Source organism: Epinephelus moara, chromosome 9, assembly GCF_006386435.1.
Source record: "Epinephelus moara isolate mb chromosome 9, YSFRI_EMoa_1.0, whole genome shotgun sequence".
Classification (NCBI taxonomy): Eukaryota; Metazoa; Chordata; class Actinopteri; order Perciformes; family Serranidae; genus Epinephelus; species Epinephelus moara.
Window position 1 is genome coordinate 11,678,247 of NC_065514.1, and position 13,109 is coordinate 11,691,355.

At 41.3% G+C, this 13,109-nt stretch overlaps 1 protein-coding gene across 1 annotated transcript in view; it reads left to right on the forward strand.

Moving 5' to 3' along the window:
* npr2 (natriuretic peptide receptor 2) overlaps positions 1 to 13,109 on the forward strand; it is a 97,385-nt gene that overhangs the window by 49,468 nt on the left and 34,808 nt on the right. The window contains exons 8-12 of the mRNA XM_050053138.1: positions 2,742 to 2,862; positions 4,104 to 4,178; positions 6,897 to 6,974; positions 9,358 to 9,462; positions 11,593 to 11,664. Coding sequence (XP_049909095.1) covers positions 2,742 to 2,862; positions 4,104 to 4,178; positions 6,897 to 6,974; positions 9,358 to 9,462; positions 11,593 to 11,664 — 451 coding nt within the window. The remainder of the gene's footprint in view (positions 1 to 2,741; positions 2,863 to 4,103; positions 4,179 to 6,896; positions 6,975 to 9,357; positions 9,463 to 11,592; positions 11,665 to 13,109) is intronic.

Here is a 13,109-nt window from a genome sequence, read left to right on the forward strand (position 1 = left end):
GTCTTTGATGAATGAAGCCTTATTGTTTTGCTGCTATTAAACAATGAGAGACATGTTTTCTCCGTTTACTTAATGGCATATTCACAATACTGCTCTGCTCCAGACACACTCAGCACCTTGGACAGCACGGCACACCTGACTGTTGTCATTGTGTACATGTTAATTTGATTTCAATCATTTTGTTTTAAATCTGGACATGTGCAGGTGGACTCAGCCAGTGCTAAGAAAGGTCCTATGCCTGCCTGTTGGAGAGATAGAGAGAAGATTAAAGCATCAAATTGCGGTAACAGATGCTGTATAAAAGACAGGCTACAACTTTTTTTCCTTGTCCCCCACTGGAATTATTCTCTAAAATTTTACTGTTTATTGTTCCCCCCAACTATGAAATGGGATTTTCGCCCCTGGCGTAAAGTCTTCCATTTTGAGTTTACACTGAGCTTCATTGAAATCAGTGCACTGATGAAGTAAATTTTCCTGCGCATTAGTACTGGCGTTAAAGGAGAGTCCAAAACCCATCAGTGGTAAAACATTTGTGATGCTGTGTCAGCAGCACTGCTGGAGGAAGTATTCAGATCCTTCACTGAAGTAAAAGTACTAATACTCATTCATGTATTCATTATCCATGACTGATTGTCCTATTCAGGGTCATGGGCTGTCTGGAGCCTATCCCAGTTGACAGCGGATGAGAGGCAGGGTGCATCCTGGACAGGTCACCAGACTATCACAGGGCTGACACATAGAGACAGACAACCATTCACATCTATTGGCTATTTAGAGTAATCAGTTAACCTAACCAGCACGTCTTTGGACTGTGGGAGGAAGTACTGATACCAGACAGTAAAAATAGTCTGTTACTTGTAAAAGTCAAGCATTCAGAATGTTAGTAAAAGCAGAGGTATCAACTCATGTTACATGATTTGGACACAAGTCAGACTTGAGTAGAATTTAATGACTTTAGATCAGATTTTACAAAATCAGAAAACATTTACAGCTCGACTTAAATTTTTAACACCAATGACTCGTGACATCACTTGGACGTGAGCCTTCTTACCTAACAATACTTGATACCTTCCTCCGAAGATTAAAAAGCTATTATAATGTTATTTAAGAAGTGTGACAAGAATGAATTAATTTCCTCTCGTTTTCTGATTCAACTAATATTAACATTATTCATTCCCAGCAAGCTGACACTTAATCCTCCAGATCCAATTTGTTTGAACAAATCTGACACATTTCTAATCAAGCTGTAAGAGAGAACCATGAAGAGCGAACATTACCCTATTGATCACCAGTTGGAGAAAGTAATAGTAAGAATTATTTTTTTGCAGTCAAAAACTATGGTGGGTGGTCAATGAAAAACAAAATGCACTATGCAAAACTTGACGGTTGAGACTCAACAACTTCGGACAAACTTTTTTTAATGAATAAGATCTGAAAAACAACTTCGGACAAACTTTTTTTAATGAATAAGATCTGAAAAAGCATTCGTGATTTTTGGAAACTTAATATGTTATTGCTCTGTGGTTTAAATGGCATTACATTCGGTGAAGGGCGCCTTTAGACTTGTTAAGGGCTCGATATTCAAAGTTTGGAACCTGGGACATGACTTGGGACTTTTCAGTCTTAGCTTGAGACTTAAGTGTTAAGACTTGAGACTTGTTACTTGCAAAACAATGACTTGGTCCCACATCTGAGTAAAAGTATGTAAGTTTAATCAGGAAAATATATTTAAGGATTAAAGTAAAAGTACTCAATACAGAAAACTTTAATACATTTAATAAATCAAAAAATAATCAGAATGACTAAAAGAAAAGCAGCAATGGCATGCTTTTGCATAAAATGTGACAATTATATGATATGAAATAAAGGTTATATATATATATATATGTATATATATATATGTATGTATATGTATGTATGTACATAAGATAATGTAATAAATATTACATAAAATGTTTGCCTGTGTAGAAACTAGTAACTAAAATCTTTAAATAACTGTAGTGAAATAAAAAACAATAACTGCTCAATAACTCTCTTTATCCCCTCAACTTTACTTTTATTTATTTTTTATATCTATATATTTTTTTAATATATTCATTTATTTTAATTAATTTATTTTATTTTAATCATTTTATCATATATTTACTTAGTTATTCTCTTCTTCTTCTTCTTCTTCTTCATCTCTTCCTGCATTCAAGACAGTGTAATTTGTACCCACTAGGACATTTGGGAAGGTGGGAGGGTGATTTCGGAGTGATTGCTTTGCAATGTGTTGTTTGTTTCTATTTTTGTTAATGGGATGAAAAATTTACATTCTAGAAAAATCTCAGACTTCTGTTTTGCAGTGAGTACCTGCACTATGTATTACTTGCTTTGAAGTCTGTTTCATAAACATACTTTAAAAAAAGCAAACGTATTTTCTGCTGACATGGAGTAGAAGTAGAAAGTGGCATGAGATTAATAATAAGTAAAATAAAAGTGCATCAAATTGTGTAAAACAACAATATGTGAACTGACTTTTTTCTTATCTTGGTTAGAGTGCTCTTGACCACTCATAAAGTTTTCTCTTGTCTAAGAGGAGAGCAAATCAGTGTGCACTAACAAATAAGAACAAATCATAGATACGAAGAAAAAGGAGGAAAGTTGTCCGTGTATAGCTTCCTGCAGGAGGCCCAGCGTCCCTCTGTTCTTTGTGCTGCTGTCCTTGTTGATTTCACCACCTGGTTTTTCCCTCTTTGCAGGAAACTAAAGCTGGAGAAGGAGCTGGCTGGAATGCTGTGGAGGATTCGCTGGGAGGACCTCCAGTTTGAGAGCCCCAATAAATACCACAAACGAGCCGGCAGCCGGCTCACCCTCTCGCAGGTAGATTATCGTCTCAGACACAGATTTACGTACCCACACTGTCAGACAAAACATAATAAAAATGTGCAGGTGAGGTGACAGAAAACAAACGTACCAAAGCGCTTTGCGGCTCCTGAGAGTTAAAAACTAAATACACCCACATGATCTCATATTAAAACTGGCAGCCCTGAACATCTCCTCATAATTCTGAGCTTTATATCGCCTTTTATTCCGTCAGTGTTGCTGGCTCAGCCTCCAACGTGTGATTAACAAGTTGTTTTTCTTCTGGCAGGTTACATTGCCATTCCTGCCAGTGGGAAAGACTCAACACTGGGTCCGCAGCTTTCATTCATACACGGATCATTATCAGTGTCGAGATGTCGCTGCTGTAAAATTAGACCCGCCAGGAATTGAAAATGCTAATGCTGACATGTTTGAAGTGCAGAGCTTCAACCTGTTTACACACTGCGCTGTGTATTAAAGTGCAGTTTGTGGCTTTTCTTAGAAAAAGCAAACGCTGCAGCCCTGACAGAGTCCAAATCCTTTGTTAGTTCACACATTCCTGAAAGCTTTCCCAGTGGTTTATTGAAGGTGGCTGGGTTTTGCGGTGGCAGACGCATATTAAATGATTGTTAAAATAAGCCCCCGTCTGGCCCCGCGCCCTACATACATAATACCTCATCACGTTCTTCAAGTATCAGGTTCTGTTGTGTCGAGGGGGCTAATGCATCTCCTCTGGGGTTGTGCTCCGTCCCACACGTGCAAGCGTTCATGAGAAGCACATGCACACACCTTTTTCATTACTGGTTTTCGGTCCAATTCCTGGGATAATGTGCGTGTGGAAAACGCAGTAATTTTCCAGACCAATGTATTTTCCAGCGTGCCATGTGTTGCCAACATTTGCATTCTATACAAATGTGTAGTTGACTGTGCTGGCTGGCTGTATGCACTGCGCCCACTTGATTTTTATTCACTCTGTGTGTGCACTGCAGACATTTGCCCAAGGACTCGAGTCGGTGTTATAAAAACTGAAAACACTTTATTTTCTCAAACATAAGCGAAAGGCAATTTCATGTTTCACTGAGAGGTATTTTGGATGAGAATGTCAGTGGATGAACCCTTTTCTATGTTGCAGTGAAGTGGAAGCGGTCTTAAATGACCAAAAATTTAATCCTCTTTACTCTAATCTACACAACACTAACTGACTCTTCTTCTTTCTTTTTTTTCTCCTCTCTTCTCACTACTCCTTTCCACCTTCTCAGAGAGGCTCCAGCTACGGCTCCTTGATAACTGCCCATGGAAAATATCAGCTATTTGCAAAAACGGGCTATTTTAAGGTAAGGCTTAGTGAGTTCTGACATTTTCAACTCCTGCGCACTCCTTTCCCACCCACACATGTGCACACTCGCAGAGAAAGCCGAGAGAGAGCTGGAGAGGAGAGAGAAAGAGAGAGTGTGGGCGAATTTAGGTAGTTGGTTTTAATGTGAGCTGCAGAATGCTTCAGTTTTCTTCTTCTTCTATGTTTTTTTTTCCTTTCTTTGTTTCTACACTCCCGCCTCGCAGTCTGGACATGGCCATCAACTTGTTGCTGCTGCTAATTTATACGTTTGAGATGGAAGAGGTGTGAGGAAGTGTGACAAAAACAAGCCCCTGGTTAATGACTGGCGTGGTGTTTCGCTGCGTGATGCAGGTTTTATATAAATGCTGATGTCACGGTACAGCTTGAATGGATCACTTGAGGAACTGATACACTTCTCAAATTCAGTCGAAGCTGGAGGTGATTAAATCTGACACCAGGCAGAGAGAACATGCAGATAATGAAAAATAACCCCCAATGTATCAGCTCTCAAACATCATCAGCTCCTAACTGTATATATAAAGCCCCCACATTGGCTCACACATGAACTGGTTTCACAGTTGCTACAACAGCATTTTCCTGCAATCTGTCACTTCTGTTCCGAGATATTAACCTTGCTTTCTTTGTTTACTGATCCTCACATATCAAAGCAGCAGATACAGTTCTTCTTCTGCAGCAGCAGACTGAAAAAGGCCCCAAACGTACTTGTAGGCTTTACTGCAAGATGCTGTTCTCTCCTCTGAACGCTGCTTTAATGCTCCTCTCTCCATTTTCATGCTCCGTGTTGGCACTTTTTATAGTATCAGTATGATGCTGTCGATGTTTTTTCCCCTGCCTTATTTACATCTAAATCAGTGCATACTGATCATGCTCTTAAAGGGACAGGTCTCTCTTAAATCAAGGATACATATTTTTACTCTTCACTGTAGTGCTACACACAAACTAGACTGTTTCGGTGTGAGTTGCAGGGTGTTTGAGATGTCTGCCTCAGCTTGTGGCGCTCAAAGTGCCAAAAATCAAGGCAGCAATGTCTCTTTCCAGAAATCATGACCCAGTTGCTCAGAAATCCACAGACCTTGTTGTGAGCAGTTTCATGTAGGAACTGTTTTCTTTCTACCAAATACGAAGCGTGCATCTACTCATGGACAGGAGACTCGTGCTTGTGACAGCGTGAGATGTAACCTTTAATGGCGTCCTCCTCGTCTGAGCTGTAAGGTTAGCTAGCTCAGTTGTGCAAGGTGAGCTAGCAGTGGATGCACGCTTCCCTCTGCATGGTAATACGGTTGGTAGGTGTAGTAACAACAAGGTCTGTGGATTATCTTGAGTAAGTAAGTAAGAGACATTGCTGCTGAGTTTTTCAAATGTATCTGTAGCCAATATTTGTAGCGGCCAAACATGTGCCCAAAAAGACTTTTCCCATGGATTTACATTGTGAAAGACACACTTGTAAATCAGTGGATACATTTTTAGTGCGTCTCAGCTCCCACAAAATGACTTGTTTCACTATCAGGATTTAATCTGTTCGGTCCGATAACATTTGGAAAGTCTAAAGGAGCGTCACGATTAAATTATTTTTTCCCCATTCCATTTAGCAGAGCGCTAAACTAGAAGTAGCTAGCTTGGCTGGTGAAAGTCTTTAGTGTGCCTTCTCTGTGGGCCAGTGCTGATCATTTGGGTAATTATATATACACAGTAATTTAACTTTTTATGCTTCATACGCAACTGAACTAGCCTGGTATGAGCATCCTGATGATGTGAGCTGGACTTGGTTCCACCCCAAACACTTTCAGTGGGCGGAAATACTCGCCTTGACAGGACAACTCCTTCAGCCAGTCAGCGTATCAAATCACTGGGGAACATCTCCTTCATTACCAACCGAGCCAGATGATAATCAAGCTTTTGTCAAATTCTTTTGGAAGTTAATTGGTGACTCTAAATTGCCCGTAGGTGCAAATGTGAGTGTGAATGGTTGTCTGTCTCTATGTATCAGCCCTGCAATAATCTGGCGACCTGTCCAGGGTGTACCCCATCTCTCGCCCAATGTCAGCTGGGATAGGCTCCAGCACACCCACTACCCCTAACAGGATAAGCAGTTACAGAAAATGAATGGGCGAATGGTGAAAACGTCTTTTCCTCTGAGAAACTCAGAGCCACCAGTACTGTTCTGCAAGCTGCAGCCTGCATTTTATGTCGTCAACTACAACACAGTCCCTGATTGTCTGCTTACATTGTCAGCCAAAGTGCAGATCTCTGATTGGCCCCCAACCGCATTTTAATTTGTGGATACGAGATGGCCGTCACCAATTCCAGACTGATACAGGGGTTGAGCTCACGTAGTCTGGGTGGTCTTACCAGGCTACAACTGAGCAACTTTCATGTAGGAATGGATGGAGCTCTGCCTCCAATGCTGAATGCAGTTCTCTATACATCCATGCTTTGAGCACCAAGTGTCATCTGTTTCCATTACATTCAAGAGAAGGCAGACATCTCTATGGCCAATATCTCAAACACTCTGCAACTCACACCAAAACAATACAGACTGTTGAATAGATCTACAGATAAGAGGAGGAATATGTACTTTTGATTTAGGGGTGAACTGTCCCTTTAAATGTCTTCATAAAAGTATGAAGTGAACCCTACATCAGTGTTGTCCCTCATGCTGGATTCATTGCTCTGCCTCTTCTTGTGCTGCACACAGGGGAACCTGGTGGCCATCAAGCATGTCAACAAGAAGAGGATAGAGCTGACCAGACAAGTTTTACTGGAGCTCAAACATGTAAGTGTTTATTAAATGTCCTGTGAAAGATTGTTTTACAGTGCTGAGTGGATTATTTTGTATCAATCAAGTCGGCTTCAATTGATTTTTATAGCAACAAATTCACAATGTTTCAATTGTCACAACATGTCAGACTAGGAGTGCTGTCATTTTATTTTTCAGTGCAGTTTTTGAGCCCTAAATCATCTGCAATAGGCCCAAAATGCAGCTGCAAGGCGTTTAACCCACCCTGTGTCCCTTCACTGGTTTCCAGTTACAGGATTTGAGGAATACAGTTCAAGTTCATCACAAGGCATTACTCAACAGCGATGTCTCTTTCCAGAAATCATGACCCTGGTAACCCAAACTTGTTGCGAACAATTTCATGAAGGAACTCTTTCTTTCTACCAAACTGCGCCCACCAACCGTATCACAGCACGTAAGGAAGCGTGAGTCTGCTCATGGGCAAGAGGGTCATGTAAACATTAATGGCGTCCTCCTCAGCTCAGTGGTGCTAGGTGAGCTAGATGCAAGACCAGAAGAAGCAGAAGGCTGTTAGTCTTTTTTTTCTTCAGCAGAAGAATCCAAAATTCTTGCTTTTGGTTATGAAATCCATCTGAGAGGCCGCGCTGGCTCGTGCTGTTGTCTCTGAGTGTTTGTCAGCGGCCTCAGTGTGATGAGAGCCAAGCGTGGAGACCTTGGAGGTGAATTGTATCTCAACAAGTTGTATTCAGCAAATCGTTTATTCACACACTAAAATAAAACAACCATGAATTGACATCATTGTGTTTACCACCGCAGCCAAAAGACCTTCATACAAGGTTCAGTCACTCCACCTGCTTTACAAAACAAGTTCCTCAAATGTCTCACCGCGTCGGCATGGAACATTTTCTCTGACTCAGTGAGACAGTAAAAGCTTTATGTTTTATTGGTGAGCGACCTGTTTGCAGGAAGTTAGACCCAGCTCTTTATGATCACGTTGGATCGCAGGATATTGCTCGTTAAAGAGTCCTTAAAACGTCTCTTCAGCATCATCGACAGCAGCTGTTGATGAAAAGGTCCCTTCCACTGGGGGATATTTACGAGAGAGCGATAAGGAAGCTGACGGGGAAAAATGCGTGTGGTTTGGTGATGGAAACGCAGTGTGGCACCGGGAAACCCATAACTCGGAAATTACATGGGTGCTCATGAACAAGATGGATGCTCGTGGGGAAGATTTTTGGCCATTTCTTCACTTTGTCTTCGCTCAAACCTCTCGGCTCCGCGCTGTATTTTTGGTCCTTGTTTTCGTGTGAGCTGCAGCCCGCTGGAGGAGAGCAGTGTGCGCTTCTTGGATGCCTCTGTGGCCTCTTGGTCAGTCGGCAGGCACACATGGGAGAGAGGCTGCTGTCTGAGCTGGCAGCTTCTCAGACGCCCCGGGGGCCTGATCGGCTGTCAAACCTCAGCTCATGAAAAAGCCAACCAGATGGGGGAAGAGACGGGCCTGCCAGTGGAAACTTAACCACTTGTCTTCCAGCACTCTCCTCCTCCTCTTCTAGTAGTGGTTCTCCTCCCCCTCCTCACCAGTGTGCAGCAGGGGAAATTATATAGGCCAAAGGGTAGGCTAACATCTCCAGAGCCGTGAAACAGGAGCGACCAACTCCCTGGTTTTGGTGTGAGAGCGGCTGTCGCTCAGTGTGCTCAAAGAAGCAAAGCACACTGTTGAAACTGTGAACACTGTTTTTGAAGTTTCATGCTGGCTGCAGAAAGATTGGCCTTTTTGTTTTTTTCCTGCTTAAGCTGCTTCTGTCAGCGCTCACACGGGCTGGAATGAAAGCATGAGGAGGACGTCCATGTTTCTATAAAAGAAAATCACTGGGCTTTTTCACACTTTCTCATAAAAGGAACCTGCCAGAAAATGTTCCCTCTTAATCACTTAACCTCAAACATCTCTTGTTTTCATACATTTTTACATTAAAAGTGATTCATGTTTTGGAAGTCACCTCGTATCGTAAAAACCAGTGTGTGATTGTGATTATTTTCCATGTGGAGCAGCTTTACACGTCCCGCCTGCTCCGCTCTGATATTCCTGCTCCGTACATCCTCTCAACACCTTTTTTTTTTCATCATCCTTCGCACACAGGCTCATTCATAACCTCCAAGGGCAATTTATGCACATGCACATGTTTCAACAGGGTGCCCTGAGCAGGAATGCGCCTCAACACGTAGAAAAGGACACGGTGCCAGGTAGCGGACTGCAAATAGACTATTTTGATGAACTGCTGGCAGCGTTATTCTCAAAACTCTGTATATAAATGAACCGTCAGTCCTCTTCCCCCGTCCTCTGTTTCCATGGGGTTAGGGAATGTGATGTTTGGAAAGAGTTACACTCACAGTTGCAGTGTGTTTGTGTGGTTATTTTCAGATGAGAGACGTTCAGTTCAACCATCTAACCAGGTTCATCGGAGCCTGCATTGACCCTCCCAACATCTGCATCGTAACAGAGTACTGTCCCAGAGGCAGCCTGCAGGTAACCTCTTCTGCTCCTATACTTTCATACATTAAAGAAAGTCCTGATTTACAGTATATGAGTATCAAATCATGACAGTTCTGTCTTACTTCACTCAGAAATATGTTTTACTTGTTGCTTCAGTTAAATGTTTGAGCTTATGTGCAGAGTTTGACACCAAAAGATTGTTTTTACATTCATCTCCTGAAGGGTGAAAGGCATGTACGAGCAGGATTTTGTAACTTCACAACTTGTTTTGAAACCGATCACTGTCCAGAATGCATCTTACACAAATGTGATGTGGAAACTCCAGGTCACATATGTGCTTTTCAGTGAAGCAGGGGGATCTTGTGTCTGGCAGTAAAACTTTTGAAATGAAAAATGCTTGCGTACTGATAAAGAGTAGATGTAACTTCAAGAATTTTTACAAGGTAATTGAATCTTTTTTGTGGAAGAACCACATGAGACATACGTTAATATTCATAGCAGAGTATTTTTATATGTCCTGAAAAATGTCTGTAGGGGATCTTTAAAGGAAAAAACTTTTTAAAAACTATTCAACAAGCAACTTAGAGGCTCCAGCGCCTCTGCCAAGGCTGTCAGTGCTCCTCATCGAGCATTTAACAGATATAGAATTTCTTGAGAAAGTTTATGCTGTTAATCGATCAACAGAAAATAAAAGAAATGGTTCAACATTTAGAGAACAATTCTCCAGTGTGAGAATAAGCTGGTCTTTTGTTATGGATAGATGATCAAACAAAACAAGCAACGATTTGAAGACGTCACCTTAAACTTTGATGTCTAGATGCAATATGTGTATTTTCAGATTTTTGTCTTAATAACTGAATTTTTTACAGTGGTTTCAAATCTGCCTTTCCATGCACGGATGGCTGCTTGCCTACACAACAGTGAATGGCTTACTCAGTTTGTGAAGCCACTGTTGAGTTGCTACTTGCCAATTAGTTTGTGAAGCCACTGTTGAGTTGCTACTTGCCAATTAGCTCAGAGCGGTAGATGACCGTCTTCAGTTTTATGAAGAGACCATCTTTCCAGCAGTACTTCTTTAATATGTGATTAGATTAAGGCGCAAAACCACTTGATTATGTGTAGAAAAAGATCATGTTTGGCTTGAAATACCTGCTTTTCGTGGCACAATCCTCACCGGAAATGCAACGATGTCTTAGTAAAAAAACAAGCAATTTTTACGGGACTATCCCAGCTTGAAAAACTGTGACAGATGACGAAAAAAAAGCCACATTTTTGGGCTGAAAAGCTGCAGTAAAACAGCGACAGATCCCTGAAAGAGCATCCAGTTTTGTCGCTTGCTGACTTTGAGTAGTGGTCTACAGCTTGGGAGGCATCTCACCTCGCCATCATGCCACCCACCACCTCCTCTTAATGACAAAGTCAGCTCATATACTTTTTTCTTACTTAGAAACACACTGCAGTTGCTTAGTGATTAATACATTAGTACATTGAAAGTGCAGCCTGTTTAATCACTGTATAAAAAGTTTCTGACAGAATCCAGCTGATGGACTCTTCTTGTTGCTTTACCATGAGAGTAAACAGTTTTAGCATAGACAGCCTTGTCACATTGTTTGTACCGACCTCTGCCCACTGAGCTCCGCAGCAGCAACTAAAATCACCTTTTTTAGTCTCCAGTGACGGCACAGTACGAGGAGAGCTCACCTTTGAAGTGTGACTTATTTTTATTCTTGTCTCACATCTCAATCTTTTGTACTTTTCCTTTTTATTTCAATACGAAGCACATGATGCTTTTCTTGAACTTGTTCTTGGCCTGCACTCTGTGTTCCCGACATGCCAGCAGCTTCTTAAAATGGACGAGCTGGGAAACGATGGGAAACTCAGCCATGGTCTTCATCACTCACACTTAGAGAAAGACTTCTGTGTAAAAGGCAGATAGCTACGAGTGGTTTGATGTGGCTGGATGTCAAAAGTAGACCCAGATTCCCGTAACTGCCCGGCTGCAGGGCATGTGAGGGTAACGTCCTGCAGGGCTGAGTGTGTGACCCTGAGGATGAAAAAGAATAAATGGTATCTGGAGTGAAGGTGCTTTTGTATTTAGTCCCATAATAAACATTTGACCTGTCCAGAGTCCTGCTCTATTTTTAATTGTTTTTGTTTTCCCAGGACATTTTGGAGAACGAGAGCATCAACCTGGACTGGATGTTCCGCTACTCGCTGATCAATGACATAGTCAAGGTAAGTGGCCGTCAGACTGAAAGCTCTGTAAACAAAAAACAGAAATCAAAGCCAAGACGATCGATTTATGTGGTGCTTTTAAATAAATGTTGACAAAAAAGGTTAATTTTAAAGCACAGTTCACCCCCAAATCAATAATACGTATTTTTCCTTAGTTGTGTGCCATTTATCAATCTAGTTGCAGAGTGTTGGCGATATCAGCCATAGAGATGTCTGCCTGGTCTCGAATATAATGGAACTAGATGGCACTTAGCTTGTGGTGCTCAAAGTGCCAAAAAAAATACATTTGAAAAACTCAACAGCAATATCTCTTTCCAGAAATCATGACCTGGTTACTCAAGATAATCCACAGACGTTGTTGTGAGCAGTTTCATGTAGGAACTATTTTCTTTCAGCAAAGCTACAACTGATAACGTACAGGGTTCCCACAGTCATGGAGTTCCTGGAAAAGTTATGAAGTTAGAAAAACGTTGTTCCAGAACATCTGACGCTGGCAGCACGGGGGAAACGGCCCTGGACAGCCATGCTAAAGGGAAAAAGCATCGAAACAACCAAAAGGCCGCTCAACAGACTGCCAGCGTCAGTGCGTATTTCATGCATTTTATAACAGGTGATTCTTACAGCACCCATCACAGCCACCTTTACTGAAAGGTTAGCTGGCCACATTTGGTGTTGAGACAGGAACAGCCTTGGTATTTGTTCATTTATAAAGCTTTGATGCTTCCACCCCTTTTTTCATAACTCTGACCTCACGTAACCTCGCTGCTTGTTCACAGAATAGATTGTTGCTTCACACTCCCCTAATCAGATCTGAACTAGGAAGACAGTCATTCTCTTACAGTGCACCTTATACATGGAATAATCATGAAAGACCTTAAACTTAGACACATGGCTGTTTAAATGCCATATTTCTGATCTTGTTTTAATTGAGTATAAATGCTTTTAACTATATGTCTACACCTTAGTAGGGGTGGGAATCTCTAGGCACCTCACGATTCAATTTAATTCCGATTCCGAGGTCATCGATTTCGATTATAAAAGGATTCTCGATTCTAAAACGAGCCAATAAGAAAATTTACACTAGATATTGAAAAACATTATTGTAATAAAGCTGGGAATACATATCCAGTGCATACAAACTGTATTACTTACTGTGGTTGAGATGACTACACTCCACCAGTCTCCTCCGGTCCATCCTCCTCATTCACAAATCTCAACGGGACTCTCCTCTCCCTCGTCGACCTCCTCGACATTTGTCATCCAGTATTTACAAAACTATAACTGACTATAACTGTCTATGAACTATAAAAAATCAAACTAAATAACGATGGCAAAACTACAAACCATGGTGAAAACACAACGAAAACGCGGCAAAAAACACTCAAAAGCTCTCAAAAAACCACAAATACTATTATTTACAGCACTAAATATTATTTACAAAGAAA